Source organism: Nannospalax galili, unplaced genomic scaffold (assembly GCF_000622305.1).
Source record: "Nannospalax galili isolate Female #2095 unplaced genomic scaffold, S.galili_v1.0 scaffold359, whole genome shotgun sequence".
NCBI lineage: Eukaryota > Metazoa > Chordata > Mammalia > Rodentia > Spalacidae > Nannospalax > Nannospalax galili.
Window position 1 is genome coordinate 5,394,772 of NW_008347042.1, and position 11,886 is coordinate 5,406,657.

The 11,886-nt window shown below is 41.8% G+C and overlaps 1 protein-coding gene across 1 annotated transcript in view; it reads right to left on the bottom strand.

Annotated features, from left to right (window-relative positions):
* Positions 1-11,886, bottom strand: part of Frem3 (FRAS1 related extracellular matrix 3) — a 79,299-nt gene that overhangs the window by 42,681 nt on the left and 24,732 nt on the right. The window contains 2 exon segments of the mRNA XM_008843455.1: positions 3,498-3,573; positions 4,548-4,787. Coding sequence (XP_008841677.1) covers positions 3,498-3,573; positions 4,548-4,787 — 316 coding nt within the window.

Sequence of the window (11,886 nt, forward strand, 5' to 3'; positions counted from 1 at the left end):
CTGGGGCCCCAAGACTAGGAATGGCGCAGGGCCCAAACTAGGAGTATAGAACGGCGCGAGGGAGGGATGGAAGGGTGAATGTGGCTTAGGGAGTCCCAGCGCCGAGAGCTGCGCTATAAACTTACCCCAAGAGGCCTGAGGATAGTAGTGCAGGCTAGGAGAGTTAGCCGGTGGTGCAGGCCCAGGGAAGCAGAGAGAGGTGAGGGCGGGGCCAGGATCAGAAGTGGTGCTCCTGGAGCCCAAGAAAGGGACTGAGTTGGTCTGGGTGAGAAGGATCAGGAAGCAGTATTGGTTCCCCAGGTGCCTGGGGCCCCAAGACTAGGAATGGCGCAGGGCCCAAACTAGGAGTATAGAACGGCAGGAGGGATGGAAGGGTGAATGTCAGCCCTGTGGATTTTTGAAATCATGAATCAAAACAGTTATAGGTCAGTGGGATGACTCAGCAGGTAAAGAGGCTTGCTGCCAAGCCTAATGACCTTGAATTCAATCCCTGGATCCACAAAGAGGAAGGAGAGAACCAAGTCCTGGAAGTTGTCCTCTGACCTCCACATGTACACGCGAACACACACACACACACACACACACACACACACACACAAGAAAATACAATAAAAACAAAAAAAATGCTTATGTTTAATACTATTTTGTGTCTTTTCCAAAGTGACCTGAGTCTAATCTCTAGAATCCACATAAAAACTGGGTACCTTGGTACACACTTGTAATTCCAACACTGGAGAGGTGGAGAGAGGTACATACCTGGGCCTCGCTGTCTAAGTCAGTCTAGATGAATCAGCGAGTCCTAGGTCAATGAGAGACTCTGTCCTCTCAAACAAGGCAGATAACTCCTAAAGCACAACACCCATGGTTGACATGTCTCCACATGCATGTGCACATATGCACTCACAGAAATATGCACACACACAAAATATTTTTCTCTCAGCGAATTCTCCCCTTTTGTGTTGAGATTGTTGTAAGGATCAAAGGTAATGATGGATGTAGAAGTTTTAGACAGATCATAAATTTGCAGGGGTCTAAGCTGGAGGAGAAGGTTGGCCGATCAGCAGAGGTCACAGGAGGAGAGCAGACTTTAGGGAGTAGGCTGGCCAATGTGGTGACTCCTACTTGAATGAACCACAGGAAATAATTGCTTTATTCAGGTAAAAAATTATTGGATATCAACAATTTTACATTGATGGACTCGGCACACAGAGAGGTAGCAAGATGTGGCAGGAAGAGAAGGGAACTCCGAGGGAGAAGAACTGAACTGGAGTCTCAGCAACCCCAGCAACCAGAGTTGGCTCTGGATGAGCAGCTTGCCTCTTGGGACCTCAGTTCCTTACATCTCAGGAGAGGAAGTGAAATCACACCTTTTCTGAGTTACTTTTCAGGTATAACACACAGTATTTCTTCAGCCTATCTTACTATGTGGCAGTGTCAGAGCGTCAGCAAACTTATATCCCCATTTGGACAATGGATATTACTCAGCATAAATCCATGTAGACTTGATTAATATAAGCCTTAAGCTCTCTGGAGTCTAAGGCCAAGTGAGGAGAGTACACTTTCTAGTGCACTTCCTGGAAGGCATGTGAACTGTCTGAAGTGCGCATTCTTAGCCTTGGCTGCATTTTGCAATCATGTCCTTTCACATCTATGAAATCCAGTTCCTACAACTACATCTCCATGATTCTGTGAGTATGCCTCACTCAAGATCACAGAGCTGATAAATAAAATATACAAAGCCCACCAGGATCTTGGGCTTTGCTTCTCTCCATTATTTCCTGCTCCCTCTTGTTGCCTGTGGAGTCTGTGGGCCAGTTTCACCAAGAAACAATTTGTCAAGTTTGCAGCATTGTACCATAGCTTTGAAACTTCATGTATCTGGTAATAAGTGACTTCTCTGGACTGTGGCTTGTCTCTGTCACCCTTGCACCTCATCTCTCCCATGACTGCAGGTAACTAACTGTGTGCAACTTGGTCTCTCTCATTTTGGAGCTGACTACATCTTTCTTTTCACTTTCGAGCCCACAGCATGGTTTCTAGTGATTAACAGGACCCCAGTAAGCACCTGTGGATGACTGAATCCTCTTGGAAGAAAACTGGCTTGAACATAGATTCACAGTATAGCATAAACACCACCGCTAATGATTTAAGCCATGGGCAATCTATACAGGTGCTACTTCTATTACTTTACTTCACAAGTAGACAATGGTTACAAATTCCTAGTTAATATCACAGCATGAAGTCAAGTTTTATTCTAGACAGCAATAAAGCAGGACCCATCACCAGGCTTTTGGTTTCTGAGCTTCTATAAGCACTGTGGATATCCAGGCTGTGATGATTTTAAAATATTGAGTATCTTGTTCTTGAGAAAGCTTTTAAAGACTTAATTTTATTTTGAATTACATGTATACATGTCTGTCTATGTGGGCGGATTGTGCACGGGAGTTCAGGTACCCACAGAGGCTGGAAGAGGCGATCTGACCCCTTGGAGCTGGAGTTACAGGTGGTTATTAGCTACGTGACATGGGTGCTGAGTCCTCTGCAAGAACAGTATGAACCCTTAGCCACCAAAGCCATCTCTCCAACACCTAGAGAACTCTTTTGAAGACAATTAAAATAATGTTTTTCATGTCCATATAAAATATTTAACTGTTTTTTAGTGTCTCCTCTTTTTCTCATATTTTATAAACTGACCATATCACCCTGACCATATAGGCTGTATTTGACTGATGTTTGAAAAGGGTACAATGGATGAATATTTGTTGAAAAGCTACCCTGCCTTATGTATCTTAGGAAGGTCAGATTCCCTTCAGAATCAAGCCCTGCACTTCCTTATGGGTGTTTAACACACATGATGTTCACTAGTGTGTCTTTGCTGATGTGACTAATGCCCCTCAACTACTGGGTGTAAAATCTTCATTTTCTTAAGAATGAAGATACAAGAGGGCTAGAGAGCTCAGCAGTTAAAAGCACTGGATGAGCTTGTAGAGGACCCAGGTTCCATTCCCAGCACCCACATGGTGGCTAACAACCATCCGTAACTCAAGTTCCAGGGGGATCTAATGCCCTCTTCTGACCTCCACAGACACTGTATGACATGGGTGCACTTATATACATGCAGGCAAAACAGTCATAACATTAAAAAAAGAATAAAGATACAGGGCTGGATGGAGCTCACCTACCATGCACAAGGCCCTGGGGTTGGTCCCTAGTACCATGTCAAACTGAAAGTGGTGGTATATGTCTGTCATTCCATCATTCAGGAGGTAGAGACAGGAAGATCAGAAGATCAAGGACATCCTTGGCTACATTTGAGGTGAGCCTGGGCTACATGAAACTCTGTCTCAAAACAAAACATCAAACAAGGAACCAAAAAAAACAAACAAAGAATAAAGAGATAAATGTCACATTCCCAGCATACCTTGTATACAAAGCATGTTGAACAAAGCTATAAAGTGATTGGATTTAATGTCTGCTTAACAAGGTGGAGCTCATACCTGACACTGCTATCAGGCCTAGGAACCCGTGGCTAGGCAGGACACAGGCCATAGGAGAACCAGTAGGATCATTCTGCTAAATAGACATAGCATTTTATTCTTTTATTTTATTTTTAAATATTTTATTATTTATTATTTATTTATTTATTTATTTATTTATTTTCACAGCTGATAGTGGATTTATTTGCCAAGTGCACAAATAGAGTAAGGGCCCCATCTGCTGACGCTAGTTCAAACAGTAGACGTTAAGAGATCGCTAGTTCAAACAGTAGAAGTTAAGAGAAGATTATGTTGATGCCCTGACTTCCTTTCCATGTCTAGGTGGCCCACCACGCTAAGGAAAGCCTGTTGTCCTGGAGCATGACTGCATTACTGCTCCTAGGCAAAAGGGGCTTCCATGACTTCATGTCCTCAGGCTTGTTTATTCTGTTTTAAATCAGCTGAACTGCTCCAGAAACAACAAGGCGTCCAATGGTTTTGTATCAAGTGTTGCAACCCCTCCTCCAAGTCAACAACATAGTCCCTCTGCTCATCTGCTTCTGGTTCTACTAGTATGTTTTCTTGTTGTTCTTTCAGAAACACTTATGAATCTATATCTGGTTTGGGAACTGCCCTCAAGAGGTCCACTTTCTGCATGTTGGGAGGCATGTGCTTTAAGGCAACATTTTTAAGATGGGTCTCTGTGTGATCCATATACTCTTTGGTTAAGACAAACTCTTCGGGAGAGAGGCCAGAAGGCTCCTCAACAGAAAGTATTTTCTCCTTTTCTAGGATATGAGAGAAAAACTTCTCTATCTTCATGAGTCAACACCTCAAGTAGCTGCTAAGGACATAGCAGATCCTCTCCATTTCCATTGGATGGATGCTGATCTTCAGATCCCCACTTTTGGCTCTTCTGAGATTTTCTTCCATGTGTTCTAGCTGTTCCATGACACATTAAACAATCTCTGACTTGCTTTCCAGCAGTCAGAAAAGTAAACTTTTCATTCATCCAGGCCTGCTCCAGCCTTTCGATGAGCTCTGCGGGAGTGAGGACCACCTCCTTCCTACCCGCATCTGAGTCCTGTTCCTGGAGATCTGCTCTTGGCCATCGCTTCCGAGCCAGGAACCTCGCAGCCGGCTTAAAATTGGCGCCAGAGCCCACAGAGCCCTGGTGGGAAGGCCTGCGGGCTCATTCCACCCTCTCCCCTCGGCGCAGGCGGCTCTGCACCCCGGGGCCCAGCGGGTGGAGAGAAGCCGGAGGACCTGTAGCCACCCCCGCAGCAGCAGCAGGCCAGGCTCAGAGGACTTCTTAAATATTTAATTAAAAAATTTATTATTTTTATATTATGCGTATTGCCTGCATGTGTGTAAGTACACCCATGTCATGAAATGCCCATGTAGGTAAGAAGATGGCATCGGATCCCCTGGAACTGGAGTTACAGATGATTGTTATCCACCATGCGGGTGATGGGAATGGAACCTGGGATTTGAACCCAGGTCCTCTGCAAGAGCAGTCAGTTGTCTTAACCACTGAGCCATCTCTCCAGCCCTCTAAATAGACATAGTATTAAACTGGCTCTTAACAGCTTATTGTTATACCCATAGATTAACTCATTTGTTCTTAATAATGACATATGGAACTTGGAGGAAAAAACTGTACACGTTTTGGAGTCTGGCAAATAAGAGAGCTTAAACACAACATTTTTGGTATAAGGGAGCAAAACTGAAATACAAATAGCCATGAAATAATTATTAGAGACAAATTTCTGCATTAGTTTTCCATGGCCAAGTAAAAATACTCCAACCTAAGAGCTAAAAAGAAAAAAGCATATGCATTCCCTCCCAGCTGAAGTGGGTCAGGAAAGTAGCTTGTTTGGTACCCTGGATCAGGTTGTCAGAAGACTAAGATCAAGGAGCTAGCTGGTCTTCACTCTTTTAAAAATAGCATTTATTATTTTTATTTTATGTGTATGAGTGTATTGCCTGCATGTATGTAAGTGCACCTGTGATGTGCAATGCCCGTGAAGGTCAGAAGATGGCATTGGATCCCTGAAACCGAAGTTATGGATAGTTGTTAGCCACCACGTGGGTGCTGGGAACCAAATCTAGGTCCTCTGCAAGAGCAGCCAGTGCTTTTAACCACTGAGCCATCTTTCCAGGCCATGGCCTACACTCTTAATTGAGGGAGAATATGCTTCAAATTAATTTGGATTATTGGCAGAATTGATTTGCTCATGACTATGATTGACAGGCTAATAGCTTCTAGAGAGTTCTGGCAGTCCTCCACCCTGAGGATCTTTCAGTGGGTAGTTCACAGCATCATCATTTGCTTCTTCAAGGCTGGAAGAGAATCACTTCATTGTTAGCAGGACAGAGCCCCACCCACCAGACATACATGTACACACAAGTGTGTGTAAACCTAATTACAGTGGTGACACCCCATCACCTTTGACATATTCTATCCATTGGAAGCAAGTCACAGCTCCCAGTCACAGTCAAGGAGAAATGAAGATACAGGAAATGAACAGGGGCTTATCTTAGAATTTTACCTGCTGTAGTTTACAGTCTGACTACACATTAGAACTGCCTGAGGAATTCTTTAAAATACAGTTGCCTGGAACTTACCAAAAAAATCAAGTCAGAGGGCTAGAGAGATGACTCAGTGGTTAAGAACACTGCCTTCTTCTTGCAGAAGACCCGGGTTTGAATCCAAGCACCCACATGGCAGCTAACAACTGTCTGTAACTCCAGTTCCAGGGGATCCTACAGCCTCTTCTTTCCTCTGTGGGCATTGCTCGACACAGGTGCACTTACCTACATGCAGGCAACACACACATACACATAAAAATAATAAATAAAATATTTAAAAAATCAAGTCAGAGTAAATGAAGGGCTGGATCCAGACTTGTACTTTCTTTTCTAAAACTTCCCAGGTAGCTTACTGTACAACAAATATTGTCACAAGGATCATGTGTGCCTATTGGATAATTTTGGAAGCACAGGACTCTCTTCTTTTGAGTCTAAGAATAACTGAAATTTCAGAAAAATGTAAGAACTAATCTTTTTTTTCAGAAGAAGCCATATAAATAAAAAATTGCTGAACAAATGATACATTGTCTTGTAGCTGAGTTAACACCTTTAGGAGAACTGGTGTTCTAAATCTAGATTGAACACAACAGCCTGAAGAACCTGTCGTTTGACAAGAAATACTGGGAGAGTAAAGATTAATAATGATTAGATGAACACAAGGCCCTGGGTTTGACCCCAAGCACCCAGACAAAAATAAAGCAATGAGACTCCATTCACAAAGAGAAGAGTGGCTGAGAAGTACCTTCTGGGAAAAGTTTCAGGCGCACTTAGGGGCAAAAAGCCTAGTAAGAAGGATTTCCAGGGGAATATGTAAGAACAACCAGAAAGGACAAATTAGGAAGGATCCATTGACTCCAGGAGCTATCATCTGGATCTGAATGTCCTCCAAAGGCCCACGAATTAAAGGATTTGTTCTCAACTGGTGTTATTAGGAGGTGGTGGAATTTTAGGAAGTGGGTGTAGCGGAAGGATCTTAGTTCACCCAGGGAATGCTTTGAAGGGAGTACTGGGACATTTAGGAGAGTATCCTTTTGTGTTAGCTGAAACTTTTTGGAAAATGAAGTGTTCCTGGAGCATTCATGTGCACTGTTTTAACCTTTTCAGCACGTTCTCCATGACCCTGAGTTGATTATAACCAGAAGCTTGTCCATCATCTTTTCTTCTTGAACTACAATGTAAAAAATTATTTATTATTTTTACGTGCGTGAGTATATTGCCTACATATATGTAAGTGTACCTATGTCATACAATGCCCACAGAGGTCAGAAGAGGGCATTGGTCCCCTGGAACTGGAGTCACTGATGGTTGCTAGCCACCATGTAGGTGCTAAGAATTGAACTTGGGTTCTCTGCAAGAGCAACCAGTGCTCTTAACCACTGAGCCATCGCTCCAGCTCTTTGAACTATGATCTTAAAGTGAACACATGGAGGAATGCTTCCTTATATAAATGTGCATAAGCCCCTTAAATAAAATCCCTGTGTTTCCTTTGCTCAAGGAAGGCACTGCTTTGGAAATAACTATTGTTGTGTTACCTCTCCTTCTCTATTATCTCTTGGTTATGCTTTTGCTCCCCACTTAATTTTACTAAGATGTGAATCCGCTACTTGGTTGTATTGTCACAGGGTCCAAAGTAACAGGGTCAAGTTGCCGTGGATTGAAACTTCAAAAAAAAAAATGAATCATAACCTTTAAGTTTTTTTTTAAACATGATGATTTCAATCATTTTGTTACAATAATGGAAAATGTACCAGTCTTGTAGCTGCACTTGTTTTCCATTAAGTGAAGCTTGCATATTTTGCATGATTACATCTGTACATCAATGACATTCACTGAACTATATATAGTGTCTCCATTTCCCTTGGCGAATAGAGTTCTTGACCAATGAAAGAAGAGAATATCTTGTCATACAGTGGCTCTTAAGCTGTGTTTCCAAACCTGTGTTCTTTGTTGTGTCATACCACTCTGCAGGGAGCTATAAAGTGAGGGCATGTTGGGCATAGAAGGGAGATAAGTTAAAGAGTGACAGCAAGTGCAGATATCAGTGTCAGCATGGAGGAGCATATAGCTGGTGGGACAGCTCCTGGTGGGGCTGTCCCCTCATTTCCGTGCCATTGGTAAATGTCTTCAGTACAGGGTGCAGCAGTGTTCTCCTAGTTAGGACTTGGGTTCATGGAAGAAAATGAATGAATTAATGGATTCATTTGTGGGAGAAAAGAAACTGCAGCTGCAAAGGAAAAGCAACTGAAAGATGATCCTCACATGCTTAATTAACACAGAAAATGTACCTGACAGTATGAAGCAAGCCGTCTCATTAGCAAACATCCCAGGTGAAGCAGTTAGGGACACAGCATTACCAAGTCAAGTGGGTGAAGCTGGAGAATGCAAGGCAAGAAGATCATTACTAACCATCATTATTCGATGGTTAGTAAGACGGAAGTGTTTCACCAGGAGAGGATGCTCTCTTGTACTCCAAAGTCAATACTGGGAATGATGATTTCTAGCTGAAAATTTTTGATGCACAATTTAACTTCTGATGGAGAAGACAGAGGTATGATGTTACCCAACTGCCTCATTGGCCAAAGTGCCCACTGGTAGAGGTCACTGAAGTTTGTAGCAGGTGGTGCGAGAGCTTTCATTTTGGGCCACAGATGAGATGACTCTGGCAGTGAGAAAGTTTAAAATGAACAAACTATGAACTTGCCAAACCCACTATTTCTCATAGTTCTTTGAACAAAAGCTTTTTTTCCTTTTAATGTAACACCTTGTAACTGCTAGTCCCATAGGATTCCATTCACAAAGCAGGGCGTTATTTTGAATTCATATCAAAATGTGTGAAAAATCACTCTATTAGTGCTTCTCACACCTGGCATTGAAAGACCCCTCAGGGTATCTGAGAACAAATCTGTCCCAGGGGAAGGGTGAGGACTGGGATCTGGCACACAGCTAGAGGCTATGAGTTTTGAAGTGTCAGAGATCCCTTAAGAATTCCCTGAGAATTTTCTATTCTGTTTCATAATATAAGGACTTGCATTAATATAAAAGCAAAGCTCTGCTTAGAGAATCTACCAGATTTACTGAGTTATCTCAAACCCCTACCCCATGGAGCCAACCAGGAGTCAACCAGTATTAAAACTATGAAGTCTTCTGAAAGAACAGCTCACCAACTGAGGATGTGACTCAACAGTAGAGTACGTACCTTTAAAGTGTGATACCCTCCTTTAATCTCCAGTAAAAGTAAATAATAAACAAAACAAACAAGCAACAACAAAAAACAAGGTCATAAAACAAAACAAAACAAAAAGCCCAGAGGGAAACGTCAGGTTGCTGAACTTTTCTAATGCATTGCACTAAAAGTTTCTCCACTCTGCAATAATTATCAATCTGAAAACAAGTGATTTATGTATACTTAGAAAATGTTCAAGAATAAATGTGTTTTTAAAAAGAAATCAAATTATTTTTATCAGTTGCTCCTTATTATTACTTTTCCTGCTGAAATAGAAGGTTCTTCATTCAATTTAGCAACAAGAGCAGACAGGAGAAAGTCCCGAGTTCCCTAAACTGAGGGAAGCCTCTGCTCCTACAAAGTCCTATAGATACATCTAAGAAGAAGTATTTTTCATGGCTCCAAGTCCATCAACTGATTCACAGCACTACAGTTCATACAACGGACTATTATTCGGACACATGAAGGAACGACCCTTACTAAGACATGGATAAACTTCAGAACATTTTTCTGAATGACATAAGTCAGAGAAAAGCCCATACACATACTGCATGGTTTCATTTGTATGGAAGGCCCAGAATTGGCAATAGGTCCAGATAGAAAGTATATTAAGTCACCAGGTGTGATGGTGCACGCTTTTAATCCCAGCACTTGGGAGGCAGAGGCAGGACAGCTAGGGCTACAGGGAGACCCTGCCTCAAAAAAAAAAAAAAAAAAAGAAAAAAAAGAAAGTGTATTAAGTAGTGTCTTTCAGTCACACTCAACCTTGTTTTTTGAGACAGGATCTATTACTGAATCTGGAGCTCCAGGCTAGGCTGACTGGTCAGTGAGCCTCAGGGATTTCCCTGTTTCTGTCTCTCCAGAGATAGGAGACTGAACTGTCATGGCCTGCTTTTTGCATAGGTACTGGGATCTGGACTCAGATCTTCATGCTTGCATGACAAGCACTTTGCCAAATGAGCCCATATCCCAAGTCCCAAGATTTAAATATTTTTTATCGTGATGGTAGATTTTATTAAACTCAGCAGTATCAATTATCAAATGTAAGTGTTTAATTACCTGGACAAGAAAGTGATTCCCAAATATATGGTTTAATATTTTAAGACCTGAAACTATGCTAGAAGACATCATGGTAGAAATGCTACATGACATTGGTCCAGGGAAGCAATTTTTTAGACAAGACCTTATAAACATGAGCAACAAAACCAAAAATAGACAAATGGTATCACTTCCAACTAGATGTCACCTGTATAGTGAAGGAGACCATCAAAGAAATAAAGTATGAAATAAAAGAAAATAATTGCAAATTATGTATCTGACAAGGGAATAATATCCAGAATGTAAAAGAAAGTCAAATAGCTCAATAGTAAGCAAATAAGTCAATCAAACCTGAATACGTATTTCTTCAAAGAAGATATACAGGTGGACATAACAGGTATGTGAAAAAGTGCTTACTATCATAAAGCACCAGAGAATGCAAATCAAGCTACAATGAGACATCACCTCACTCCAAGAAGAATGGCTACCATCAGAAAGACTAACGATAACTAGTGCTGGACTGAGGGGCAGTTCAGTATGTGAAAGTGCTTGTTGCACAAGCCCGATGCCCTAAGTTTGGATTCCAGGAACCCATGTAAAGTGGGACTTCATGGTGTATGTCTGTAATCACAGCACTCCTGTGGAGAGACAGAGAAGAGGATCTCTGGGAAGCTTATGAGTCTGCAAGCTCAGAGTGTACAATGCAGTGGTAAACAATGACAGACCCTGCTTCACACAAGGTGGAAGGTAAGGACCAACACCTGAGTTTGTACTCTGACCTCCACATGTGCACTGTGGCATGCACTTGTTCACACACCCAAGTAAATACATATTAAAAAGATAAATGCTAGCTAAGATGTGGAGAAAAGGCAACTCTAGTTCTCTCTCTCTCTCTCTCTCTCTCTCTCTCTCTCTCTCTCTCTCGTACAGCCATTAGAAAAAAGTATATAGGTCCAGTACTGAGTGTATTCATAAGAAAGCAGATCATCATAAAACAGCTTGGTACTGGTGCAAAAACAGACACATAGATCATTGGAACATCATTGAGGATCCAAACTTGAGTACTCACAATTTCAGCCACCTGATATTTGACAAAGGTGCCAAGAACACACAATGGAGGAAAGACAGCATCTTCAACAAATGGTGCTGGCAAAACTGGATCTGCACCTGTAGAAGAATGAAACTACATCCTTATCTTTTGCCTTACACAAAAGTGAGCTCCAAATGGACAAAAGACCTCAATGTGAAACTGGGAACCCTGAAACTACTAGAAGAAAATATTAGCAGTAACTTACAGGATATAGGTGTAGGAAAGAATCAGACAGAAGTTGCTCAGGAATTAAAGTCAGCAATCATCGCTTCTGTACAGCAAAAGAAACAATAAAAAAAGTGAAGAGAAAACCCACAGAATGGGAAAAATTCTTCACCAGTGACACATCTGACAGACGTTTAACATCCAGAATATATAAAGAACTCAAAAAAACAAAGAATCGAGAAACCAAATGTCCCAATTAAAAGATGGGCTAAAGATCTAAACAGAGAATTCTCAAAGGAAGA